General features: G+C 39.7%; 1 protein-coding gene across 1 annotated transcript; it reads right to left on the reverse strand.

The window, feature by feature from the left end:
- Positions 1-290: 290 nt before the first annotated feature.
- LOC104942819 (nardilysin-like) lies at positions 291-5,859 on the reverse strand. Its single transcript, XM_010768118.1, has 8 exons — positions 5,767-5,859; positions 3,358-3,588; positions 2,554-2,830; positions 1,809-1,890; positions 1,526-1,679; positions 1,079-1,152; positions 744-839; positions 291-613 (listed from the first exon to the last, which is right to left on the reverse strand). Exons 2-8 carry the CDS (start codon positions 3,558-3,560, stop codon positions 291-293), a joined length of 1,209 nt encoding a protein of 402 aa, XP_010766420.1. The 5' UTR covers positions 3,561-3,588; positions 5,767-5,859.
- Between the last annotated feature and the right edge of the window lie 6,393 nt (positions 5,860-12,252).

Raw genomic sequence — 12,252 nt, forward strand, 5'->3', positions numbered from 1 at the left:
TGCCGCAAAACGAAGCGGTGGCAAGAAGTAGCTTATTTGCACACATTCACGGGACAACTCAGATTAATGATACAGATTGGTACAGTATGTGACGATGGCGATTCGGTGCTGAGCATGCAGAGATCCTGGAAGCACACCGACGTGCGCTGACTTGCGTGTCAAGTACCCTCCCCTCCTCCGAATGACTTCAAAGTTATGGCAGACCCACAGCCACAGACAAATCCTTCAAATGACTCTGGTGGACTTCAGATTTTGTCCGTCAGATTAAGAAAAAGGGACTTTTCCCACTGTCACCGAAAAACATAATCATCAGGGATTGCTATCTCAAGAGAGATGGAGGAGGAGGAGGTGTAGGACAATGACAAAGGAGAGGAGGAGGAATGAAGATTGGAATCAAGGGAGGAGAGGAGGAGGAGAATTAAGGGGAGGATAAGGAAACAGGGAAGGAGACAGGATAGGAGAGTGAGGGGCAGGAGGAGTGTGTGATTACCTTTGGACTGCACAGTTAGCGTCATGTAATGAGCGGAGTAATATCTCCTCCAGAAGTCTCTGAGCCTCTGGTAGGTGTTGATCTGCTTCTCTCTGGGTTCGTGCTTCAAAGTCTGAGCATTACCTGAGAGAAAATCAAACCACTTCTTCACATCCCCATCAACTCAGAAACAGGACTTTATAAACCCTACATTTAGAATAAGACATGAAAAAGATTTAGTGAAAAAATTTCAAAAAAAGAACGTTATTCTTACCCCAGCAAAACTTTCTCATAGGGTGGCCCGGTTTAGCAAGACTCCCAAACAGCATCTCCTTTCGATGCGAGTCAGAAGGCCTCGCTAACTGGTACTCTGAGACAGGAAATTAGAAAAGTGACATGAATAAAGAAGAAATCTGAAAAATAGTGTGACTCGAGTCGAAAGTCTGGTGGGTAGTAGTACTGCTAGTATAGCAGAACATTTGGAGCATAAAAGTGATTCAAACTCAAAGGCAAATGAAAGGGGCACTAGTTCAGTGTTAAGGTGTTGAGAGTATCTGAGTACACAGGGAATGTGACATTGTGTAGATGGCATCAGTGTAGAGTACTCACCACTGTCCACAGCTTCCACCTCTCTGTCGATGGCATCTTCTATCATCAGAGGACAGATAAAGAACTGAGCCCATCTGGAAGACAAAAATGTAAACTATTATTAAGAGGTTATAATGTTGGGAAAGGGTCAATATCACTAGAAAATAGGGCTGAAATCAACAAACAAGGGGACAGAGCCTTTGCTGTCCGGGCTCCTGGACTTAGGAGCAACCTGCCTGAGGAGATCAGGGTTGCAAACTCCGTCTGCTTATTTAAATCTCTTTTTTTTTAAAAAGCTTTTAGAACGGCCTTTATGTAATTTCATTTTTGTTCTAACAGTTTGAAAGGTGCTACATAGATCAAATTCATTATTATTATTATTATTCAGTTTTGTTTTTTTTGTTTTGTTTTTTAGACAAACCCATACAATTAGGTCACAGACGAGGTGGTTCTCTGATCCAGCCTCACCTGTCAAGTGCCTCTCTGAAATATTTCCTCTGTACGTCCAACTGAAAGATGGTTCTCTCGCAGTCAGTGGAGGCGTTGTCGCTTCCGCCATGCTTCTTTAGGAAGGCGTCGAAGCCGTTCTCCGCTGGGTATTTCTCACTGCCCATAAACACCACTGAACATTAGAGAGTAGGGAATAAAAAGGTTAAGAAGAAATTAGGAGAAGAGAATTTTAGCCACAAAAATACAATTATTTTCTCGTGTTTCTAAGACACTATCAAGATGCAGCATTAACTGGACTCACTGTGCTCCAGGAAGTGGGCGAGGCCAGGCAGATCTTCTGGGTCACTGAAGCTCCCAACACTGATGCACAGAGCAGCTGCAGCCTGGAAACAAATATACACATTTTCAGCTTGTACCCAATCATTTAACACTTTTCCGGTCGCCTAGGAATACTGAAAGATATTTTATATTTGGGGCGGTGGTGGGGAAGTCCACAGGGACTTGGCTTGGGAACTGGAAGGTCACCAGTTCAAGCCCCCGAAAGTCCAAGTGCTACCGAGGTGTCCCTGAGCAAGGCATGTTCCCTACACTGCTCCGCGAGCGCCGTACATAATGGCAGCCCACTGCTCCTAAGACTACGATGGGTCAAATGCGGAATGTAAATGTCCCCCTCTGTGGGACGATTAAGGGTATATAAATAACAAATAATAAAATAAATAGATAAAGCTAACTTCACTAAAAACCACTAACAGTATACACTGACGGGCAATAAAATGACATCATAACTTTCATTATTCAACAATACATTTAAAAATACATCACACATTTGTAGTTTAATTCATTGGGGACTACTTCCAATGGCGGATGAATCCACATTTGGTGCTTTTATGAGTAACCGGGGCAGCAGATATGCACACGAGATTTTTTAACAAGAAAAAGATATAACATCTGCAGGCTTTTGTTGTTTCTTTTAATACAATAGTGAACTGAATCCTAAATATATATGAAATAAGTACATTCAGGGATAGAAACGTTCACCCCCCCACCTGCTTCTCAGAGATCCCTTTCTTCTTCTTCTTCCCTGCATTCTCCTCGTCCAGCTCATCAAAGTCGCTGTCCTGCTCCTCCTCTTGGTCCTCCTCCTCATCCTCCTCTGAGCCCTCACCAGAATCTTCTTCTTCCTCCCCTTTGCTTTCTTCCTCCTCATCCTCTCCATCTTCTATCTTCCCGTTGACCTCTCCATTTTCACTTCCTTCTGCCCCATTCTCCCCACTGAAGTCGGAGATAAGGAGAACTCGGAGGCCGTTACTCAGCTCAATGTATCTGCAAAGAGTGGGAGAATATTTTAAACACAAAGCTTAGGATGTCTTTAGGAGAAAAACGTAACGTAGTAACTGTAAAGACACAAGTTGCTTTCTTTAGTTACATTAGATTACAATACATTAATTTAGCATTTACTAGCTTACGCACATCATTTGCACCCTGGGACTTTTATAAATACTGGTTCAAGAGAAGTTTTCCTTTGAATAAAAAAAACATATTTCTACGTTAGGTGTTTCTTACCAAAGCTCATTGTGTGTATCATTGAAGTCTAACAAACCTGATGAATGCATTTCACTCCTCATAAAACATTTGTTAAGCAGCTTTTTGAAATATATTTTATCCTGTATTGTTATTCACTGCCTTTGTGGGAGCATTGCTTCTCTGTTCTGCATGTTACTGCTACCACCGCATCTGGACTTGACGTTCCAAACTGGTCAAGAAAAAGTACTTAAAATAGTACTTATTATAATATATCAAGAGAGAGTATACTATCTCATTCTCAAATAAAATGTATAAGCCGTCTCCACCTGTATTTCTTAGGGTCACTGGGAGATTTGATGATATCCAAGTCCCCCTGGTCTTCTGTAGGCACTCTTTGACCTCCATCCGCAGCAGCCACCTGATATCCGACTTCCTGTGGTGGTGGCGGTGGCGGTGGCTCACCCTGGTCTGGGGCAGAAGCCTCAAGTTGAGCACCACAACCATTCACTGACTTGTTGGTCTGAGGCATGTTGACAGAGTCCTCTGGAATGACAGCGCTAGGGATGCAGGAAAGCACACAGGTAAATAATTAGTTTCTGTCAAAATGTTAAAAAAAATCTATCCATCAATAACCATTTAGCTACACTGCTCGTCAAATTCACCAACTGGATTTAAGCAAATCTGTAAGAGCCTTCCATTAGATAATTACTGAAGTGATTAATATATATTTCAGCTGGCAACAACTTATTTAACCCTAGCTGATGCAGTGAGTAGATTCTCATTTCTTAAACAAGCTTGTCGGAAGACATATCCTGTGGTCGTGGAAAGGATGTTAATCAGTTTCAGTAGGGTCGAATTATTGGCCTGCATCAAGCAAAGAAAACAACTAAGGAGATTGCTGAAACTAATCAAATCAGGTTAAGAACTTTAAGAACTGTCCAACGCATTATTAAAACCAAATCAATGAATCCAGCTTTAGCCTGTTCCAGAGTGATGGGTGCATCAGGGTAAGAAGAGAGGCGGATGAAGTGATGCACCCATCATGCCTAGTGCCTACCGTACAAGCCTGTGGGGGCAGTATTATGGTCTGGGGCAGCTGCAGTTGGTCAGGTCTAGGTTCAACTACGTTCCCAAAGAATGAGGTCAGCTGGCTACCTGAATATACTGAATGACCGGGTCTTTCCATCAATGGAGTTGTTCCTCCCTGATGGGACGGACATATTCCAAGAGGACAATGCCAGGGGGGCTCACATTGAGAATGAGTGCTTCAGGGAGCAGGAGACAACCTTTCTACACATGGAAGTCCAGACCCTAGCCCCATTGAGAGTCTTTGGGATGTGCTGGAGAAGACTTGCGGGTCGGCTCTCCAATCATAAATACAAGATCTTGGCGGAAAATGGATGCAACTCGGGACAGAAATACATTTTGTGACATTGCAGAAGCTTATCGAAATTATGCCACACTCAAAGATAAAGGCCGTCCAACAAAATATAAGAGTGTGCAAAGAGTGTATTTTTCTAACATTTTTGAATGTTTTGGAACTATCAATATTATCCTATTGTACCAAATCCTACTGGTTAACTAAATAGTATGTACTCCTGTGGCCCTTATTTCAGTGAAGGAAAATATTTTGCTACAAAAGTAATCCTAGGAATTTGTAACAGAAATGTTAAAACAATGTTAAAACAAAACAACTGATTAAAGGACCACTATGAGTATAAAGAGGGAGACATAACAAATGTAAATTTATAAGTCAGAATGCTGAATCTTCATATTTGTACATATCAATGAATGTGGATAACGTTCTAAATCTAAAAGGATTCACTTATACAGTCTTTTCAAAGCCAGGGCGGAGAGGAGCAATCATTACATTGAATAGAAGCTCTTTTAATGTGCATACAATTATGGGATTACTTTTGTAACATAGATACATAGATTGCAAACCTTTCAATAAATCAGTTATTAAATAATAATTTGCTTGGCGCTAAAGAAGTCCCTCTGGCAGATTCCTAAATCCGATTAGGTTAATAATTACATATTCAACAGACACATGACATGGGTGTGATGCTCCGGTGTACACATATTTATTATAATAAGAAGAATATCTATTCGTGCCCATTTGTAAGTAGAGAATAATATTACGAGAATAACTGACTTTCAAAGATGAACCTTTAACAATGTAGTAACAGGATCAGATGTATCTTCTCCTGTTATAAAAACTATTGGAGTCAAAACATTTAACATTTACGATTCGTCGATAAAAAATGTAAGAAAGAAAATGTCAGAAACATGGGAAGTTATGGTACGGAGCTGTTGTGGACTGAGCCTCACGTTAATGTGTGTTGCTATTATAAGGGACATGACATATCGCAACAGGAACTGCTGGGAAGCTAGCAAGCTAACTGTTTGAGCTAACTTAAAAACATCTTCATACCATCACCGCTGCTACTTCAGTAAGGCAGTGACTTGCTTAGATCACTAAGTCGAATAGTAGGCTACATTGGCTTTGACTCAACGGCTACTGGCTTCGTTAGCGTTAGCTGATAATGGTTTTGGTTAATCCTGTTATTGAGAATAACCATCTTAACATAGATTGTTAAACAGCTAGTTTAGCCACAGTGGCTACATTACGAGTCGTGTTGTGTAGCCATTAACAAGCCAGCTAGCTTCGTCTAAACTCTAAATCATGACATAACAGTTTCGTTTGATATACTTTGACATAAGGAGGCTCTCACCTTTGTTTCTGCCAGCTTAATGTTTATGGACGTAACAGTTTCAGTACAGCCGCCTAGCTTTGGTTAGATAGCGGTTAGTCAAAACAAAGCCTGTTATTCGCTGAAACCAAATCAATCACAAACAAACGGGCTGTCTGATTGGTGGAATCTATGACGAGAGATTGAGTTTGACTGAAAAACAGAGTAGTGATGGATATAGTTTATAATGAATACAACATTAATAAACTGAAAATATCCTAATATATTATAATAGGTTCAGATAGCAAGCATTGATGATTGATTCACTGCTATTGTTTATATAATATTTTATTATTTTGTATATGTTCAAACGTTCAAACATGATATTTGATCTTTTATTGCACATTTTTACTCCTTACGTCTGATAATATATGTATGTCTATTTTATTTCCTTCTATTTTCTTCATTCTAAGAAAATGCAGGGATAGTAGTTGTAGTACACTTACTTATAAAAGTTTCATACTTCCTTCTTTTCAAAGAAAATGTAAAACCTTTTATATGTTTTATTTATTTTTGTTTATTTTCATATATTTTTCATTATTTTTATTTTTGTCTGTTTGTATATGGTTTTAATCAAGGAATGTATTTGTTACATTCGCCACCAAGTACTGGTGGTTACAGTATGCAAGTAGAGATAGAAGAGTGTTGAAATTATTTGAAAAAAACACAGACACTCAGGAAAAATAATTACATTAAAATGCTATTATGAAGATTGTTATTTTTATTTTACTAAATTGCATCTATAATATACAAACATTCACAATATTTTGTACAATCAGTTCGTGCTTCTCCCCTGTACAGGAGGGAATTGTTAGACAACAAGTTTACATTAACCTTCTATTTTGTCCATGGTATACACAGCATAACAAATTAATTCATACTCAACACCATTATAATTTCTAAATCTACCATTTACAAATTCACTTAAAAAAAGAATCATATGAAGACAATGTCAATATTATTATTTTATTTTTTTCATATAAATATGAAGACACATGGGAAGGAGTTACACACAAAACCTGCCAGCTATATTTGGGAGGCTATTGTTTTTTTCCAATCTTCAATATTTAAGAATAAATGCACAAATATTTGTCTTCTTGTTTTCCCTTTTATCATGGAATTTATTGTGAACAAACGCGTACTGTATCTCACCTGACATGGATGTTCAAAATGTCACACTTCCGTCAAAGATACTGTACACAAAAACAAAAAACTCTTACAAATGAACACTCAATAACTACCATGATAAACATATGCACCACGATGTAGGCTCTAATATCACATACACACCGCTCTCTCACACACAAAAATTCCATCTATGTGCTAATGGGGGAAAAAAGAACCATGTACTCTTCATTCATCTGCCCTGCTCACATGTGTATAAAACACTCAGTATGGTGCTGGATTGTGTCAGTCTGAGCAAAAGCTTTAAGCCATCATGACGCATTGGCTGCAGTGCCCAACCTCATCTGGGCAAATCATAGAGTAAAAAATTAAATAAATAGCAGTAGGAGTGGAAGCCACTCACCATGCCGGTTCACCATGGCCTTTGACCCCTAACCCATCACAGTCCCCCTGACTGTGAAGGGTTAGGGCTCAAAGGCCATGGTGAACCGGTGAGTTTTTAATGATGACTTGAAGATGGCCAGGGAAGCAGCATTGCGGATCTCAGCAGGAAGTACATTCCAGATGGTGGGGGCCGCAACACTGAGCGCCCTGTCACCAACGGGTGAATGGAGAGATTGTAAGTGAGGAGGAGTGTTTTGTACTGAATCCGGGACTTGACCGGCAGCCAGTGAAGATGGAGGAGGGTGGGGGTGATGTGTTGCCAGGGCTTGGTGCGGGTGAGAAGCCTGGCGGCAGAGTTCTGGACGTATTGGAGCCTCTCCAGTGCTTTGCTGGGAATCCCGGACAGGATTCCATTGCAATAGTCGAGGGGGGAGGTGATGAAAGCGTGTATTAGCGTTTCTGCTCAAACTCTCTGACTCAGAGTCAGAGAGTGAAGGCCAGAGTCTGGAAATGTTTTTGAGGTGGTAGAAAGCCGATTTGGTGACAGATTTGATGTGCGCCTGGAAGGAGAGGGTGGTGTCCAGGATGACTCCCAGGTTGCGGACTTCAGTGGACAGAGAGATGGAGCAGACGTCAGGAGCAGGTCTCCAACCTTCCGGAGCTGCGCCTTGGGAGCCACAATCATGAGCTCTGTTTTATTGCTGTTTAGTTTGAGCAGGTTTGCTGACATCCAGTTTTTTATGTCCTATAGGCAGTTGACAAGGGATTGAGGGGGGAGCTGAGTGGACGGTTTGGTGCAGAGATAGAGCTGTGTGTCATCAGCGTATGAATGAAAGCTGAGACCATGGTGGCGGATGATTTGACCAAGTGGGAGCATGTAAATGGTGAAGGGGAGGCGTCCAAGCACAGAGCCTTGAGGTACACCTTTTGATGTACTATTAACAAGGGTTTCTATGGCGATGGTCTTATCTGTAATTAGGATCTGAAAGTAGTTTGTGTCTTATAATGTGCAGATTTTGAAGCTCCTTGAGAAAAAGAATGTCTGGGCTTCCTGAAGATTTGGTCAAGGCATAATTTATAGACATGTTTTACTTTTTGCTTTTAAAAACCCTACAGGGCACCATTAGACTTGTCTTGGATTTCACCGAGTCCTCTATTGATTTGGGCTGTGGGCCGACCTGGAAATATGCATTGGTGGTGTAGCCCTAAATTGTCTTTCAAGCCAAAAACAGCGCAAAGTAAGACCAGAAACAGTTGGTTAGGCTATGGGCATATTGTATTTGTGTGGACTCACTATTACTAGCTATCTTTAAAGCAGCCTCACATAAAATACACATTGTTTTCACACACACATGTAAATAATATGTACACATGACCAAATATGTATATATGTTCAAATTAGGAGGAGGCGTGTGGTGCAGTGGGTTATGCCTTGGTGTTGGGATCAGGGGGTCACAGGTTCAAACCCCACTGCAGTCAGCATGTCTTTGTGTCCCTGGGCAAGACACTTCACCCCAAATTGCTCCTGTGGGGATTGCCCACAGTATTGAGCATGTAAGTCGCTTTGGATAAAAGCGTCTAACAAGTCACATGTAATTTAATTCATTTCTTATTTTATAGTTATTTACCATTTTCAATTTGTATCTTTGATTTTATCCTTAATTGTATTAATCTTTGTGAATCTGCTGTCCTGTTTTTCAATCTTACCCTGTTGCTAAACTACTGAATTTCCCCACGGGGATTAATAAAGGTCCTTATTTTCTTATCTTATCTTGTATAATGTTTGGATGGGTGACACCAAGATGAACGACTATGACCTTTAAACTTGTGAACATGAGCAGTTTTGGTGGTGAGTTTCTTGTTGTGCTACACTTTGAGAGGAGAGGCAGTGCTGTGCTTACCTTTGGACCCTGCTTTCAGCCCTGCTCACCAGTGCACTTTTTTTATGCATCTAAAATGAAGCACTTCACTCAACCAATGATGAGGCAGTGTGTGCACTAGACAGGTGTATGTCTCAAACATTTACATTTACTGGTGCTTTCAACTGGAACTTACCAATGTCAGATAATTGGAGGTAATTTAATTATATTTTCAAATGAATCTACTCATTACCTCTATGGAATTGTGGTCGTTTTGTCACATTATCTCCCTAATTGCATCCTCCTCTGTCAGACTACAACCCATTCCATAGTGGAGAAACAGTGGCGGTTCTAGAACATTTTACATGGGGTGGCAAAGGGGGGGCAAGAGGTCATGCCAGGGTGGCATGGGAGGGCGGACAGTACGTGGTATTTTATACTGTATACAACCTACTTATTGTTAATTCATGCCCTAACACAAGTGTTCTTAATGCACAAGATAAAAAAGGTGTTCAGACAAACAGTCGGATGCCCTTTGAGTCCCCCAAGCTTACTTCAATAATTTTAAATGAAAGGAAACTAAAAAATGTATTTTAAAGCAATGAATTAATGGAACAGGTTGTTTTGCATTACAATGTTGGTTGTCTTAGTATTAGACAGACATATTTGCATATCCTCACTAAGCATTATTACATATTAATTTCATATTAAACAAATCAAAATGGCCAATTATCCCAAAATGTAATAATCGTATGCTTGTCAACTTTAACTGATCAAAAAGAAATTTTGAAAAAATACTTGAATTATCTATGAAATTGCAATATTGACACACGTCCCGCAGTTTGTTTCAACCCTGTCACGCCATACCATTTACCCTCCTATTAAAATAATGGATCAGTCCACGTGTCATCTGCATTGAGGGAATTACATCACAGAAGTCTTTTCAAGGAAAGATGGCAAAGAAAGGCAAGTGTCAGTTTCTTCTCTTACCTATATTTCAGTTTTTGTATTTTCAGATTAAGATTGACAAGCTCAACATTTCAACTCTGTTATATGAATTAATAATAGTAAATAATTGTTTATTACAAAATAAACAATATATTTGCAAAATATTACAATTTTGTAATGTCCTTGACTTCCATGTGGTGCCATATCTTAGCTTAACATGGTCTCATGGCTACTTCTTGTCAAAAACTTCAACCCTGTTACATTTTTTCAAAGAAGTTCCTTGTAATTATTTATATTTTGTGCCTGAGGTGGGAACATGTAAGTAGTCCACTACCAGATGTTATGACCAAACATTTTGGTTTCATTTTTCAAAGATGTAAATACTTAAAAGGCACCCGATTCAGAGAATACTCAGAATTCTGTTTACTGGTACAGTAAAAGTATTTAGTTATGATTTAAGTACACAAATGGCATCACCCATCTCTTCAGAAAGCTAATGGTGACCTGTGCAGCAACACATTTCAATCAATATTTGTCAATACTAAGAGCTAGATTGTGCTGCTGTGATGGAATATGTAAGGAGAATAAGAACATACCATGTGGTCCAGCTGGAGTCTCCTCTGCCTCCTGATCCCTGCCTCTGTCCCTCTTTCTGACACTTCATCTTTATTCCTCACGTACATTTCTTCTTCTTATCTAATGTCTTCATCTCCTCCTCCTTTTCCTCCTGCTCTGAACTTCCTGGTCTCTTCAGTGAACTCTCTTTTCCTTTTCCTCTTTCTGTTCGTCCTGATCACTTCTCATATATGTCTTTTTGTTGTTGTTGAATCACTCCTAGTACTCTGGCCTGCAAGAGTCTACTTGTGAAAAGCACTGGTACAAATGCTTGTATAACTTTACACGTTAGGGCCATGTAGCTAATAAGTAGCATATCATAAATATAACATCAGAAATTATTTTTCAAACGCACACAGGCAGTTGTGTTTAGATCCAGTTTTTACGGTAAAGGATGTATCCTGGTTTCATTGATCTGGCCTCATTGCTGTGATGTGTAGTTTACGTGGATTTAATAGTACCGCCTAGTTTAGCAAAGTGATCGATCTCCCAGCTAGCGCTGTCTGCGTAGCATTTTGTAACGTAACGCCGTAAACTTGTAATATAAATCCCAGGAGTCATAGTGATTATTGATTGCTCACAAACATGTATTGAAGCAGGGAGAGTGAGTTGAGGAATGCTATAATATTTAAGTAGTGTTTTTCTTTTTTCAAAAGCTTATGGGGGGAAGCAGACAAGGCAACAGCAGAGGGATGTACGGATGAACGGATGGACGATCAGCAGCACTTCTGAGGTAGCTGGGCGGGCTTGTCAGTCAGTCTGGTAGTCTTGGTGCCAGGAGCGGCCGGCACCTCTACGTCCACGCGCTCTGACATCTTTACACAGATGATTTCCACCAGGCGCTCGAAGACCTGCTGCACATTGATGTTTTCCTTGGCGCTTGCCTCGTAGTACTCAAAGCCTTCAAAAGGAAACAGAAGGTTGAAACATTTTAGTGAATTCATGCAAATGATATGCAGGCTGATTATATATTTCTCAAAATGTTCAAATTTAAATGCAAGTAGTCCAAAAACAGTCAGAATCAGTGGGAATTGACAAACTGTCTGATTTGGGTTTCATAAACAGTGACCTGATACATGGGGCAAAAGCAAAGAGGGAATATAAATGTTTGTTTTCATGATGTTGACAACATTTTAAAGAAAAACTAAATAATTTTATTTATTTATATTATATATATATATTATTAATTATTTATATAGTTTAGCCCAGTTTAGAAAAACTGGGCTAAACTGCTTATGTAAAATAAACTGATACAGGAAACTCAGTTGAACTGGACAATTTTTTCACAGCTTTTCTGACATGCATGAGAGATTAATAGGGGATAGTATAGAATCAAGAATCTCTAACTCCCCTTTCCTTGTGCAACGGCCTAAACATTCAAGACTGTTTTTCTACTAAACTTGAGGTGTGGTTTTATCTATCCGAGCATCTCAAAGTGTGTTGGCTGTATTCAGATTATTCTTCCTACTTTAAAATATCCATTTGTAACCTGGGATACCAAATGTTTGAATGATGTTGTTTGAGTCATGCAAATGTA

This window comes from Notothenia coriiceps, unplaced genomic scaffold, assembly GCF_000735185.1.
Source record: "Notothenia coriiceps isolate Sejong01 unplaced genomic scaffold, NC01 NC01_scaffold00005178, whole genome shotgun sequence".
Classification (NCBI taxonomy): domain Eukaryota; kingdom Metazoa; phylum Chordata; class Actinopteri; order Perciformes; family Nototheniidae; genus Notothenia; species Notothenia coriiceps.